Here is a 16,113-nt window from a genome sequence, read left to right as displayed (position 1 = left end):
CTGCATTTTAGTGTCATTCGCGGCTGGATGCAAGTGTCGTGGGACCTGTGTGGATTACGCCGGAGCTATGTTTTGGGGGGGTAATAAAGTGGTGAAAAAGGGGGCTTTTTTGTGTTTTATTTAAAATAAAAAAAAAATTCGGTGTGTGTTTATTCAGTATACCTACGGGTTAATCATGTAAGCTGTCTCAGACGCTGCCATGATAAAGCCAGGACTTAGTGGCAGTGATGCGCTGCCATTAACTTATTATCTTGATTGCGACCGCATCACGGCAATCTGGCAGAGCCGGGAACACTCCGGGACTGTCGCATAATGGATGCGACTGTCCCAGGGCAGCTGTGGGCTGATATTCTCGGCTGTGCGGCATTAACCCTGGCCCTCGCCCTCCCCAGCCTGAGAATACCGCCGCTGTGTGTTTACCTCGGCTGGACGGTAAAAATACGGCGGAGCCCGCGGTTGTTTTTTTTTTTTTTTATATGTACGTTTGATTTCTATGTGTATTCCATATGTCCGTGTGTGAGTGTGATGTGTGTGTGTGTGTTTTACGCTTTGCTTAGCTTCCTCTTCCTGGCATAATGACATCACTTCCCTGCAAAACGCAGGCAGTGATTAACATTATGTCCCGAAAAACGTGAAATACTGCAGGAATAATGCAGGAAAGCACAATGAAACGCACATAATTTGCTACCTGCGTTATTCCCTGCGGGATTTCATGATTACATTAGTCAATGGAGTGAAATGGCGCAGCTACCTGTGGGAAAGAAGTGACATGCAATTCTTTTTGCTGCGGGAATCCTGCAGCAAAACCTGTAGCTGTCAAAATCCGCATAGTGCACACAGCATTTTTTTCCCCATAGGTTTTGCTGGTGAATCACTGCAGAGATGTTATGAACATTTTCTGCAGCGAAACATGCAGCAAATCCGCGGTAAAATCTGCCTAGTGCGCACATAGCCTTAAAAATACAGCAATTGGAAAAAAAAACATTTGGTGTTGCTGCCTTCTTGTTTGATCTAACAAAATATAAAATTAATTAAATCAGTAAACTGTGAAAAAAAAATCAATACCCCAGAATTGTTTTTTGGGTCACTGAAATTGCAATAAAATTCAATAAGAAGCTATGAAAACATTGTATCTACCCCAAAATGAGTATTATCAGCTCATCATGCAAAAAAAAAATAAGCCCCAGATCGTGAAAAATTAATACGTTGAGTCACAGAAAATGGAGGCGAAAGTGATTTTTTTTTCTTTTTATTTACAAATTTTGGCGCTTTTTTTTTTTTTTTTTTTTTTACACATCTAACCATACTGCGAGGTCAGTTTTACTATATCGTGAACATGGTAAATAAAAAAAAACAACAACTTTTTTTTGCAATTTCAACAAACTTGAATTGTTTTCCAGCACACTATATGGTAAAATGAATGGTGTAATTCAAAAGTACAACTCATCTCGCAAAAAACAAGCCCTCATGCGGGCACAGTGGACCCTTGGAGTACAAGCCTAATTGGTTCCAGGAGTGTGCTCGTAAACAGTTACTCGTTTAGCAAAGCAGATTTTCCCATAGGAAATAATTGAAACTTGTAGACAATTCATTCCACAGTCCACACGCACAGACTAGCAATGTCCATCATCCTATATTGTGCCATCCTTCACATACACACAAAGAACAAGAACATTATTCTAACCTGTCCTCCGTTTGCTCGGCGATCTTCCCTTTGCTTCTTGCAGTCTGCAGGCTTGTGAACCCGGTAACTATCATGGCCGTGCAGGACCTGCCGCTGTTAACGCTTCAGCAGCTGACATCATACACTGCTTTCCTCTGGCCAGTGCACTGCCTTTGGGAATACAGTATCTGTGCTCTGCACAGCAGCGGCAAAACGTTAAGCTGGAATACATCAAAGACGGTCGCTGCAGCGGCTGCAATCGTTACCAGATCCACATGCCTGAAGGCCAGGAGAAGCAGCCAGAGCGGGACAGAGCGCAGTGAAAGTATGCAATCGAACGTGTGTGTGGTGATTTATTTGCTCGTCTTGCAAAGCATTACTCTTAAACAAAGTTACACATTTGTGAAAAAGCTATGCTCGTAAACTGGGTTGCCCGTAATCTGAGGTTCCTCTGTTACTTTGATTTAAAAAAAAAAAGTTATGGCTCTTGGAAGTCGGGGAGAAAAAAATGAAAAATCTCCTCCCTCATCTGTCTATCACCCCCACCCGTGCCCTCCGCTCTGCTAATGACTTAAGACTGACATCCTCAACAATTCGAACCTCCCACTCCCGTCTTCAAGATTCCTCACGAGCTGCGCCTATGCTCTAGAACACACTACCAAGAGAAATCCGATTAGTTCCCAACATTCACACCTTTAAGCGGGCCCTAAAAACGCATTTCTTTAGACTAGCCTATCACCTCACTGCCCTGATCTAATCTAGACCCTTTCTGCCCTTCAAAAAAAAAAAAAAAAAATTTACTTCCAGTTCTTGTCCCCTTCCCCTGTACTTGTATAAATTCTCACACGGGTTCATGCAGCTGCTTTTGAACCCCCTATTAAATCGATGGATGGACCATATATAACAAGCGTTTCTCCCCCCCCCCCCCCCCCATTCACCTTTTGTGCCTCCCCTATTTCCTCATTGACTGTAGCTTACGAGCAGGGTCCTCACTCCTCCTGGTATCTTAATGTTGTTATTTTGTATTGTCTCATATTGTCTGTACATGTCCCCTCATAGTTTTAACTGACCACTTTGGTAGCTAGTCTCTGAATATTTCCTTCTAGTAGGTATGCGCTTCAAGCACCACTCCAACATTTTGTGGGAGGGGGAGCTCTGTGCTGGAGTGGTGCTTTAAGGCCTAAGCCACACGGCATGAAAATCGGACTGAACGGAATGCGATTAAAAAATCGCATTCCACTCGGACCAATATTAGCCTATGTCCCGGCACCCATGAGCGATTTATTTCCTCAGCCCTAATCGGACTGAGAAAACAATCGCAGCATGCTGCGGGTGTAACGCAAGACTTTCTCTCACACCCATTCAAGTCTATGGGGCGAGAGAAAGATCGCACTGTACTCGCGGTACACCGGTGTACTGCGAGTGCAGAGCAAGAATGGCAATAGTCAGCAACGGAGGAGAGAGGGAGATGAATCCCTCCCTCTCCTCTGTAACACCGGCCCACCCCTCAGCACTGACACGCCTCTTCTCAGTGCCAGCCCATCCCCCGCAGCTGAGGTCCGCTCGCATGATCGGAGTTGAGCGCAAGCCGAGTGTCATGCGAGGATCGCATTAGTCCCCGCGTGGCCCCGACATAATGTAAGCCCCTGTCATATGCCTCCAGCATTTTCATCCTCTTTCAGCACTGCTGTGGTCCCTTGGCATCATCTTGTGCCTGTAACTTCTGACTGACCAGATGTCAGAAGGTAAATCACAAGCGCTGAGTGCAAGTCTATGAAAGACCGAACAAGGCACCCATAGACTTGTATTTGTGACCCCCGACTCACTCCATGAAACAGTGGAGCTGCCAGCAGGTCACAAATCGCTGGAAACCAACAGGAGCAACGCTGGAAAAAGATGATGGTGGTATGTGTGTATGACGGGGCAGGGGAATTATGTTGAAAGCACCTCTGCAGTAGTGAAATAACATTTTAAAAACCCTGGATTGGAGCCTTCAGGTTAACACTATTTCTAATGTGTTGATGGATTTTATTGTATCCTCAGATTACTTCTGGAGAGATGTACATGGTCTTCTCTAAACGACTATACTCCCGCTCGGAGTGTAACAACTATGTGGCTGCGCTGTACAAGGTGATTGGAACTTTTTTGTTTGGAGCCTCAGTTAGCCAGTCTCTCACTGATCTTGCAAAATACATGGTAGGACGTCCACGCCCCAACTTTTTGGCAGTTTGTGACCCTGACTGGAGAATGGTGAACTGCTCAGATTATGTGATGGAAATTCAATGCCGTGGAAGTCATGCAAATGTGACAGAGTCCAGGTAAGAGCATAATGTTAAATTCCTATGTGGCTAGTTTATAATATGACCTTTTGGTATTATGGTATTGCATTGTCTCAATAATCTAGGTTTTTGTTGTCTTTTGCATTGCTATTCCTATATTGCGCATAATTCATTATGACTGTTATTTTTCAGGCTTTCCTTCTACTCGGGGCACTCATCATTTGGAATGTATTGCATGCTCTTCCTTTCAGTAAGTATTATGTCCAGCATACTTTACTGTTCCTTCTTAATTCTTGTTTATGTAGGGTGATGAGCTATGCATTTGTGTACTGGGCGTATTTGAGCTTTGGAAACTGGCACTTGAATTACTTAGGGCCGTTTCACATATCCGGCTTTTCGCCGGTTTGCTGGATTCGGCGCACTCCAGTACAGTGTGATACAGTACAATGGCAGCGCCGCAACTTCCGAGTCACGTCCTCCGGTCACATGACAGCATGTGACAGGCGCTTGTCGCGCTGCTACTGTATTGTATACACTATACTGGCGTGCGCCGGAACCGCCAAACCGGCGAAAAGCCAGATGTGTGAAACAAGCCTTAAGTGGCATTATTGCCGCATCGGAGTCCTGGGTTCAAGTACAACATATGCAAGGAGTTTATCTTCTCCCCGTGTTTGTGTGGATTTCTCCTCCACATTCCAAAAACATACTGATAGGAAATTTAGATTGTGAGCCTTAATGGGGACAGTGATGATGGTGCCTGTAAAGCGCCTCAGAATATGGTAGGGCTATATAAGTAATATAAACCAAGGAGTTAAATGAATCCTGTTTCTTAGAATACCACGTGTCTCGTTTCTGCTGCCACATTCCCAAAATCACATAGCGGTTCATAAACTGGGAATGATTTCAAGTGACTCAACGGGTATGGAATTATCTTAATAAATGCACTAAAGGCAAAAATGAGACCTACAGTATTTCTAAAATAAATGATTCATAGTCGCTGACCCACCTTTTATTTTTAGGGAAGCCCTCCAATTGCAGTCTCTTTGATGGCCAGAATATAAAGTAGAACCTTATACTGTAATTAATTACTTTTTTTTTTTTTTTTTTTTAATTAATAGTTACTATTTTTCCAACATTTAAAAACGGAATTTGTGTCTTCTGTACGACCTAGTGCCAATATGTCTCTCTTCTTTCCAGTTATACATCCAGGCACGGTTGTGTGGTACATGGGCTCGCCTGCTTCGTCCTACAATTCAATTCTTCCTGTTGTCATTTGCCCTATATGTCGGATATACACGTGTTTCGGATTACAAACACCACTGGAGTGATGTTCTTGTCGGATTTATTCAAGGTGCCATTGTGGCTACGCTCAATGTAAGCTAAGATGTTTTCTTAGAAGTAAATATTTCAAAATGTGGCATCCCTTGATCAGTGACGTTCCCTCTTGCCCTGCAATCTATTTTTGTATTCCTTTCTTTCTGACCTTTTTATTTTTCTTCATTTCAGGTTCGCTATGTCTCAGATTTCTTCAAAATCCGACCCCCTCAGCCTTGTAGCAAAGACCCTCTAGAGAGCAAGCCCAGTCTCCAACTTTGTGAGTCTGATCAGAATCACTTTGGATACCTGGCCGGATCATGATACTCTTCTGTGCCCCACGCTGCTCTACAAACAACGTTGTGAAGGTGTCTAAAGCTGGAGGCCTTTACTTGTGAGCTGACCACTCCTACGGGGAGGCTTGTGGACTAATCACGCGAGTTTCCGCAGTTTGAAACACGCTTGGACTTTAAAACAAAACAAAAAAATTTGATTATCCTATTTTTCAGCACAAAAGCCAAATAACTTTTTATATAAATGTAACTTTAGGGAGATATCTTGGTAAATAGATATGTCTGTATATGAGATGTGTGACAGGCAGTGTGTTGTCTTCTGACTTTGTGTGGTAGGACTGTTTGGGATTTTTGACTTGTATGTGCGAAGTCTTGTTTTTTTTTTTAATGTTGCAGTTGTTTGCTAGCCTGTGGTTGGCATTAGCTGGGTACCCTTGGTGGTTAAGAAGGCTGGTTCTCCATTCTAGTCACTACTTCAGCAGTGTAAACTGACTACCCAAGGATGAAGTATGGAGAGAATGAGACAGGACTGTGGTCCTTGTATTAGTGTTGTCTGTGTGATTACTTTTTAAACCACTTCTTTAAACCTCAATGGGAAAGCCAGAACCTATGGGGAGAGGTTAAAGGATAAGAATTGCTTTGACGCTCTCTTGTATATAAGAAATTACTATATTGGTTTTTGCTGTGTATGTAACCTAACCTGAGTCCGTGGGCTGTAAATAAAGCAATCACTCCTTATTTGGCAGTGTATGGGTTAAAGATTTCTGCAGATTTGTGCGTTGCTTACTCCCCCTTCCCCTCCCATTTATCAGCTTTGGTATGTTAATCAATCTTGCATCTTTCCTATGTTCTCCTCCCCAAGTGCCATTTTTTGTCAGTATTACACCACATACATTCTTTCTTGTCGTCTGATCAGTACTGAGCATTGAAGTGCAAAGACAGATTTTCCCACCATTCTCTTTTGTAAATAGAAATGTAAAGTGGCCTATGGAGGTATTTTAAAGGGTCGTATCAAAAAAGTTGATAGATGCGTGTCCCACCTCTTGGACTACACACCAATAGACCTATTTCAGCTGGTGTCGGACCACCAGCAAAAAAAAAAAAAAATTCTTGTTAGGATGTTGGAAAGGTTTAAAGCTTATTAGCTTTTTACATTACATTTAAAGTGACCTTTAGGAGCCTATATGACAGAAAATACCCAAACATGACACCATTTTAAAAACTGCACCCCCTCAAAGTGCTCAAAACCACATCCGAGAAGTTTATTAGCCCTTTAGGTGCGTCACAGGAACTAAGGCGATGTAGCAGCAAAGAATCAAAATTTATAATTTTCCCACAAAAATGTTCCTTAGCCCCAAAATGTTCATTTTCACAAGGGTAACAGGAGAAAATGAACCATACAATTTGTTGTGCAATTTCGCCCGAGTACGCAGATACCCCATATGTGGTAGATGTCGCGTTTGCAGAGCCATTGATAGGCTTAAACAGTTTAAACATCCTACAAGTGACACTATTATGGAAACTAGACCCCTCAGGGAATTTAACTAGATGTCTTGTGAGCTCCTTAAACCCACAAGTGCTTTACAGAATTTTATTATGTTGAGCCGTGAAAATAATGAAAAAAATCACATTTTTTCCATACAAAAAATGTTGCTTTAACCCTAAATTGTTAATTTTTAAAAGGGTACATCGATACCCCATATATTGTGGGGAAAACTACTGTTTGGGCGCACAGCGGGGCTTGGAAGGGACGGAGGAGATTTGGCAGGGATAGACAACTGCGGTGCTATGTTGCATTTGAAGAGCCACTATGGTGCAGAAACCACCCACTTGTGACCCCATTTTGGAAAGTACACCTCTTGGTGAATTTGTCTAGGGCGGTATTGAGCATTCTAAATCCACAATGATTCACAGAATTGTGTAACATTGAGGCTGCAGTAATGGAATTTTTTTATTTTTCACTAAAATGTTTTTAGCCCCAAGTTTTTAATTTTCAAAGAGGCTATGAGGAGAAAATAATCTACATAATTTGTTACGCAATTTCTATGGAGATCGCCAACATCTTATATGTAGTTATAAACTACTTTTCAGGCACAGTGCAAAGCTCAGAAGGGAAGGAGCGCCATATTAGAATGCAGATTATGCTGGAATAGTCATGTCACATTGGCAAAGCACCCGAGGTTCCTGTACAGTGACCCCATTTTACACACAGCACTCCACAGTAAATATATCTAGGGGTGCAGTGAGAATATTGACACCACAGGCGGTTTAATGAATTTTATACCATTTTGTGCTAATTGCATTTTTATCACTAAAATACTGTTTTACCACCAGATTATTTTTTTTTTCACAAGGGTAAATGGCTAAAAACGGCCCCGTAATTTGTTACACAATTTCTGCTGAATGTGGCAATGCCCCATATAAGGCTGTACAGTACTGTTTGAACACATGGCAGGGCTCGAGAGGGAAGGAGCGCTATCTAACTGTTATGGTTATGATTTTTCCAGAATAGTTTGTGGACTCTATTTGCAGAGCCCCTGATGTGCCTAAACAGTGGGCTCTCCTCAGTACGTTAATGTCAAACATGGATGCTAACTACAGTTTAGGTACATTGTGGGGTTCAGAAGGGAGGGGCACATTTGGATTTAGGAGCACATATTTCACCAGATTTCTATTGAGAGAAAGCTATGATGGTTTTCCAGAGCCCTTTTGTGGGCTTAGTTGAAGCATTTTGGGTACAGAACATTTTGGATAAGTTCACATGTATCCGGTGCTCTACACTGAGCTCTTATCTTTGTGGTTTCCATCTGAAACACGTGATTCATATGAAGCCTCTGACGGATGCATTCACTAATGAGGCAAGCAGAGTTACGCCAGACTCCATTTTGGTCTCTGTTTAGTAGTGTCAGGTTTGTGTACATCTGAAAAGCCAATGGCTAATTGCACTTTTGAGCACACCTAAGAAGAGGGACACCTCTGGACCATAGGCCAGATAGTGTCCACAGTGACTCCATCTGTCTCATTTTAGAAAATCTTCTATCAGGGATTCAGTCTTCATCACATTTTTTCCGAGATATACACAAAAACCCCGGTGTAGCGCTTAGCATAGAGCGCAGGATAAATGTGAGCAGAGTCTTACTGCGATCTTTGGAATGAAGAATGAACAATTCAACAGCAGGTCAAGAATTCTTTGTATTCTTCTTTTTTATTTTTTTTATTTTTTATAAATATATTTATACTGGGTTCACCTTACAGTATAAGGGATTAGATTTACATTTATTCTTTGGGTCAGAGTAATTATAGCGATACCAGATTTATCTTTTTTTTTTTTTTTTTTTTGTTTGGCTGCTATCGCTCACTAAGAACGTGTTTTTTGTTTTTTTTTGTTTTGCTTTTTCTTGGAAACAAAAAAGGTTTTACATTTTTGCCATATTTTGAGAGCTATAAATTTTCTGTAGATTGAGTCATGTGACAGCTTGTTTTTTGGAGGACGACGAGATGATGTTTTTTATTGGTACCATTTAATTGCTTTCTATTCTGAGTCTTGGGGGTACTTTGCACACTAAGACATCGCAAGCAGATGCTTGCGATGCTGAGCGCGATAGTCTCCGCCCCCGTTGCACATAAGATATTGTGTTATAGCTGCCGTAGCGAACATTATCGCTACGGCAGCTTCACATGCTCTCACCTGCCCTGCGACGTCGCTCTGACCGGCGAACCGCCTCCTTACTAAGGGGGCGGGTCATGCGGAGTCACAGCGACGTCACACGGCAGGCGACCAATAGACGCGGAGGGGCGGAGATGAGCGGGACGTAAACATCCCGCCCACCACCTTTTTTCCGTATAGCCGGCGTGTGCCGCAGGACACAGGTAGATGTTCCTCGCTCCTGCGGCTTCACACACGGTGATGTGTGCTGCCGCAGGAACGAGGAACAACGTCGCAACATCGGTCCTTCTGAAATTATGGAAATGACTGACGCTACACCGATAAGATTTTGACGCTTTTGCGCTCGTTAATCGTATCAAAAACGATTTACACACTCCGATATCGACAGCGACGCCATATGTGCGTCACTTTCGATTTGACCCCACCGACATCGCAGCTGCGATGTCGTAGTGTGCAAAGTACCCCTTAGTTGGCAGACTGAACAAAAACCAGCAATTCATGAATTTTGGGGGGGGGGGGTTTGTGTTTTTTTTTTTTTTTTGCCGTTCTGTGTGGTAACAATAATACGGCTGTATTCTTCAGGTCAGTACAATTACAGTGATGCCATATTTATATATTTTTATTTTTATGTTTTGCTGTTTTACATAAAATCTATTTCCTAGAAAAAAATCGTTTTTGCATCACCATGTATGGAGAGTTATAACTTTTTTGTTATGCCAACGAGCTGTACGGCTGCTCATTTGTTTTGCAGGACAAGATGATTCCTCCAGTTTTACCAAAATTATACTTTTTGTTTTTACGTATTTAATATTATATATAATATTTTTTTTCTTCAGTTTTTTTAAACTTTGTTTCTTTTTAGTTTTTTACTTATTTGCTCTTTAACTGTCATTACTTTGATTATGGCTATAATGCATTGCAAAGTACCAGCATGGCAGTGCATTATGGCTGTCAGGGCTGCACTGACAAAAGCCTCTTAGACTATTATCCTGGTTGCCATGGCAACAATTGGGCCCTTGGCGCACTCCCTCTCCCAGCCTCCTAAATGTTGCGGTGAATATCGATTGTGGCATTCAGGGGATGGAACAACCTTGGGCGGTACAGGCCTTGCTCCTGGCTTTTAGAGCCGGGTCTCGGCTGTCACGTAAGCCGGGCTCCTGCCGATGACCGCGCAGGCGCAGCTCCCATGCATCATAGGTCAGGAACCCCTTCCTAATCATGAACAAGTGCACTTAGAAGAATTGATGCTTTAATTCAGTTTTGAAGGCAAAGGGTGGTCACACCAAATATTGATTTTCATTTAGATTTTTGTTTATTAATTTAATTTGTTTTAAACCAAGTTGAAGCATTTTTGGACACCTCCCTAAAACATTTTTAACAATGCTATGTTTTTCTTTAAAAAAAAATAATAAAAAATTAAATTTGAAAAATGAACAATAGAAGCGAGGCCCTGCACACCAGTTCTTTTGATCCTCAAATTCAGGTTTGTTCTAGAAACCACTTTCATTTATGAATAGGTAAAATGGGGTATAATTATTAGGGGTTCTTCCAAAGTCAGCCACATGTTTGTCATTTAAAGGGCAAAGAAGGTTGTCTGTCAGGTCCCGCTTCCTACATTAAAAGCAGATGCAGGTGTGGAATCATTTCTCATTTTAGGGGTGATTTACAATGACTGAGATATATACCTGCTTCGACATGCTTTTTGTGCTCTATCGATCAAAAGGGTGCCCGCCATGGGGTGCGCTACTGACGGGCAACAGATTGTATATCAACACAATTTGCTTTGACTTGAAGATGGACTTCCCATAGTTGCTTGTGTACGTTAATAAATCGCCTTATCACCTTCAGCATGTGGCAGGCTTGGGAAGATGCTAGTACTCTTTTTCAATAAAACAATAGATTCTCCTTCCCTACAAAGCTAGTTATGTAACAATAGGCTCTGCTTAAGGAGTTCAGTTTCAGAAAAATTCTAGTGACCTCAATATATCAATGGATACATTTTCTTAGATACACAGTGCTTTCTAATATATGATTTAAAAAGGACCTGTCCGCTCTGCTGATGTCGTTCAGTGAACACTTCAGCCTTATGTAATTGTGCTTGGCAGCAGTGGACACAGAAGAGAGCCCCTATGCAAGAACCAATGTAATGGCCCTTTCCAGTCCAATAGCTGATAATGCACAATTCCATCGGCTCCTTTATGGCTGTGCCAATAGTATTTCTGTCCCTGATACTATGGCCATATTTAATCATGTTTCCTTCCACTACAAAGGATTATAGACTAAACGGGTATTCCCATCTCCAAGAGTCTATCCCAATATGTGGTAGGTGTAATAATATTTGCAATTACCTCCAACTAGAAATATAATAGTTTTCCTGATTATAGCCATGTCTCTTACCTCATGTGCAGGGTGTTTTAGCTTGGGTATCCATGCTTATATCCACTTATATAGTAACAATTAGTTGCTCATGGTCGTAACCATGGATACTTTAGCTGCAATGCCCTGCACATGAGGTAAGAGCCATGACTATATCAGGAGAACTGTACTACATTTCTACTTGGAGATATTTGCTATTACGATTATTGATGATTATAATATTACACCTAGTCCATATTGGGATAGGATCTTGGACATGGGAATACTCCTTTTAAGGAAAGCCCAGATATCTAATAATATGCAGAATTGAAGTGTTTACTTAAGAAAAATAAATATAAATAATAATTAATCTGGTCATGGATTGACTAATTAAAAACTAATCCAAGATGATGCTCCAGAAAGAAGACCATACATATTGAGGATGCTAATACAGTTGAGACCAGAAGTTTAGACACAGACACACACAGACACACACACTCACTCTCTAAACAGACACATCTCCAGGTTTTTCTCACTATCTGACATGAAATCAGAATAAACCTTTTCCGTTTTGGGTCAGTTAGGAACCAAAATTATTTATATTTGAGAAAATGCCGGCATCCTGATAGTGGTTTTTGGCATTTTTATTACTTTCTGCACTGTCAAAAGTGTACATACGCTTAGTACTATGCCTTTAAACAATACGGAATAGCCCATATGATGTTATATCTTTGGAAGCTTCTAATAGGTTTATTGGCAACAACTGAGTTAGAGACACACCTGTGGATGTGTAGCATCATGGGACAGTCAAACGGAATCAGCCAAGATCTCAGGAAGAGAAATGGGTGCAATTTCCAGATACCTGAAGGTGCCTCATTCATCTGTACTATTATACGCAAGTACAAACAAGATGGGAATGTCCAGCCATCATACCACTCAGGAAGGAGACAAGTTCCGTGTTCCAGAGATTAACGTGCTTTGGTCAGACGTGCATATCAACCCAAGAAAAAAAAAAAAGCTGGTAAGATTGTGTCATTATCCACAGTGAAACGAGTACTGTATCAACGTGGCTGAAAGGAGACTGCATGGAAGAAGCCATTACTCCAAAATAAACATAGATTAATGTTTGCAAAGGCACACAGGAACAAAAACCTTAATTTTTGTAGATATGTCCTGTGGTCTGATGAAACTAAAGGCCACGTCTCACTAAGCGACATCGCTGCTGAGTCACGTTTTTTGTGACTCAACAGCTATCTTACTAGCGATGTTTCTGTGTGTGACATCCAGCAACGACCTGGCACCTGCTGTGAGGTCGCCGGTCGTTGCTGAATGTCCTGGACCATTTTTTGGTTGTTGCTCTCCCGCTATGAAGCACACATCGCTGTGTTTGACAGCGAGAGAGCAACGATCTGAAGGAGCAGGGAGCCACATTCTGCGCGCCCATGTAACCAAGGTACACATCGGGTAACCAAGCAACGGCTTTGCTTGGTTATCCGATATTTACCTTGGTTACCAGCGTCCGCAGCTTCTAGAAGCCGGCTCCCTGCACACGTAGCCAAGGTACACATCGGGTAACTATAAGCAAAGCGCTTTGCTTAGTAACCCGATGTGTACCATGGTTACCAAACACAGCATCGTTACACAGGTCGCTGGTGGCAGATCTCTGATCGCTGTGGAGATCTGCCTGATTGACAGCTCACCAGCGACCATGTAGCGACGCTCCAGTGATCCCTGCCAGGTCAGATCGCTGGTGGGATCGCTGGAGCGGCGCTTTGTGTGACGGTACCTTAAGATTGAACTGTTTGGCTACAATGACCATTATGTTTGGAACAAAAAGGGAGAAGCTTTGAAGCCTAAGAATACCTTCCCAACTGTGAAACACGGGAGTGGCAGCAGCATGTTGTGGGGTTATTTTTCTCCTGGAGGGACTATTGTACTTCACAAAATTGATGGAATCATGAGGAAAGAAGGTTATGTGGCAATACTGAAGAACATCTCAAGACATCAGCCAGGAACTTAGTTTGTGTGGAATTGGGTCTTCCAAATGGATAATGATCCAAAGCATACTGCCAAACTGGTTACAAAGTGGCTTAAGGAGAACAAAGTCAATGTTTTGGAGTGGCCATCACAAAACCCTGATCTCAATCCTATTGAAAATTTATAGGCAAAGCTGAAAAGGCCAGTGCGAGCAAAGCGACATCAAAACATTGCTCAGCTACACCAGTTATGTCAGGAGGAATGGGCGCCAATTCCTACCAACTATTGTGGGAAGCTTGTTGAAGGATACTTAAAACGTTTGACCCAAGTCATACAGTTTAAGGGCATTGCTACCAAATAATAATGAAATGTATGTAAACTTTTGACTTTGCAGAAAGTAATAAAAATGCCTTAAAACATTCTTTCGCTCTCTCATTATTCTGGCATTTGGCAAATCTAAATAATTTTTTTTCCTAATTGACCTAACACGGGAAAGGTTTATTCTGATTTCATTTCAAATAATGAGAAAAACATGCATGTGTCTCTTTATATAGTGTATGTAAACTTCTCGTTTCAACAGTATATGGGGATATCTGGTGGAAAACTACTTTTTGGGTACACGGCTAGGCTCGCAAGGTAAGAAGCACCATTTGACTTTTGGAACGTGAAATTAGCTGAAATAGTGAACATTATGTCGCATTTAGTGAGCTCCTGATGTACCTGAACAGTAGAAATGCCCCATTATTGACCCCCCCATTTTGGAAACCACACCCCTGAAGGAATTTATTTAGAGGCATGCTGAGCATCTTGAGAACTACAGGTGCTTCACAGAATTTTATAACATTAAGCTGTGAAAATGAAAAAAAAAAATTACCCACAAATATGTTATCCTTGGGGAAAAAATGGGAGCAAAAGTAACAGGAGAAAATGGACCCTACAATTTGTTGTGCAATTTTTCCTAAGCATTTAGACACCCTATATGTGGTCAAATACTCCTGTTTGGGCACACGGAAGGGCTCAGAATAGAAATAGCACCTCTTACCTCTTGGAGTGCAAAATAGTCTTACTATGTTGCATTTGCCAAGCTCCTGATGTCCCCAAATAGGTGAAACCCCCAACAAGTAACCATATTTTGGAAACTACACCCCTCAAGGAATTTATTTAGAGGTGTGGTGAGCCCCTTAAACCGACAGATGCTTCACAGAATATTTTAACCCCTGAAAATAAATAAATACATTTTTCCCACAAACATGTTGCTTTTGCCCTGCATTTTTCATGTTCATAAGGGTAACGAGAAAATGGAGCATACAGTTTGGAGTGAAATGTATGTAAATTTTAGGTTTCAACTGTACCTTTATAAGATCAAGCATCTCTGGGTCATCAGCTGAATTGCCGTTCTGCATGCTTGTATGGTCACAAAATATGACAGGTCAGTTTTACAAATATAACCTGTGATCTTAGATACTAAAATACGGTCCTACCTGAATGTTTACCATGATGACACGGAAATCTTTTTATAACACAGATTACACAGACTTTAATTCATAGGTGAGGCAAAAGGGTAAACCTCTGTCTAAAATATTCTGTAGAGGTGGGATTGAAGTTGTGAGAATTGTAACTCTATTTCCATATGTGTAGCAGGTCACGCACTGGCTTCCTGCATGGTGCGGCATAGAAAACATTTTTGGGAATGCTGTATTCCCATGGATCAGAGCTTTCAGGAACATCTACTGTAATGCAGATGTATAAGGATATATATTTATAACTAAGCCTATATCACAATTCCGTATGAGACAAATTCTTTCCCAGGGTGGGTTGAACAGACTGACATCCTGTGCAGGGAACTGAGGAACCTGTTTCCCTCCCCTCCTGTGCCTCCCCTTCTAATACGGGAAGAGGGCTCTGCCGGAGAGGATGTTACTAAGGCTGAAAGCATCCGCTGGCTGGCAGAGAGCCTGGGGAACAGGGAAAGGGGGAGTGAAAGCCAGTGGGACAGACGGGAACAAAAGGGAGAAAGTCAGTCAGTGTTTTGATGAACAGTGATGAACAGTTTAGAGCTGGATAGGGTAGGCATAACTGAAGGCATTGGAGCACAACGTGCCAGCGATCTGTGCAGAGAACACACAATGGAAGGATTTAGGTGATGGCGTGGGTTCACTTGGTTAAATGAGAAATGAATTTATGAGTAAAATACTAATATTTACTAAACTAGCAGCAGTGTGAGGCCACACGTCTACTATAAGGGATAGAACGACTCCGGCTAAAGCTCGACGAGAACTCACATGATGAATTGCAAATAACAAGGGTACAGTGGTGTTTACATAGGGCTGCTGAATATGGATCAGTCCAAGACCGAAAAGAGAAGTGCGAAATAAGGCAAAGTAAAGTGAAAAGTAAGAAATGTACCTCCAGGAAAGGCACTAGCTACAGCAACATCGTCCATAATGGGACAGCAACGCCACAGAATAAACTGTGTGAAGCCGTCATATGAAGGACAATTGTAAACCTGGGATTGTACAGTCATGGCCAAAAGTTTTGAGAATTCTACAAATATTAATTTTTACA

The 16,113-nt window shown here is 41.8% G+C and overlaps 1 protein-coding gene across 1 annotated transcript in view; it reads left to right on the top strand.

Moving 5' to 3' along the window:
- PLPP2 (phospholipid phosphatase 2) overlaps positions 1–6,310 on the top strand; it is a 39,794-nt gene extending 33,484 nt beyond the window's left edge. Inside the window, exons 3-6 of the mRNA XM_075337961.1 lie at positions 3,707–3,981; positions 4,135–4,192; positions 5,140–5,316; positions 5,449–6,310. Of these exons, the coding sequence (XP_075194076.1) occupies positions 3,707–3,981; positions 4,135–4,192; positions 5,140–5,316; positions 5,449–5,580 (642 nt within the window). The 3' untranslated portion in view covers positions 5,581–6,310. The remainder of the gene's footprint in view (positions 1–3,706; positions 3,982–4,134; positions 4,193–5,139; positions 5,317–5,448) is intronic.
- The last annotated feature ends 9,803 nt before the right edge of the window (positions 6,311–16,113 follow it).

The sequence above is a fragment of the Anomaloglossus baeobatrachus genome, chromosome 1 (assembly GCF_048569485.1).
Source record: "Anomaloglossus baeobatrachus isolate aAnoBae1 chromosome 1, aAnoBae1.hap1, whole genome shotgun sequence".
In the NCBI taxonomy this organism is placed as follows: domain Eukaryota; kingdom Metazoa; phylum Chordata; class Amphibia; order Anura; family Aromobatidae; genus Anomaloglossus; species Anomaloglossus baeobatrachus.
Note: the sequence above shows the minus strand (reverse complement) of the source record. Positions and strands in the feature narration are given on the sequence as shown.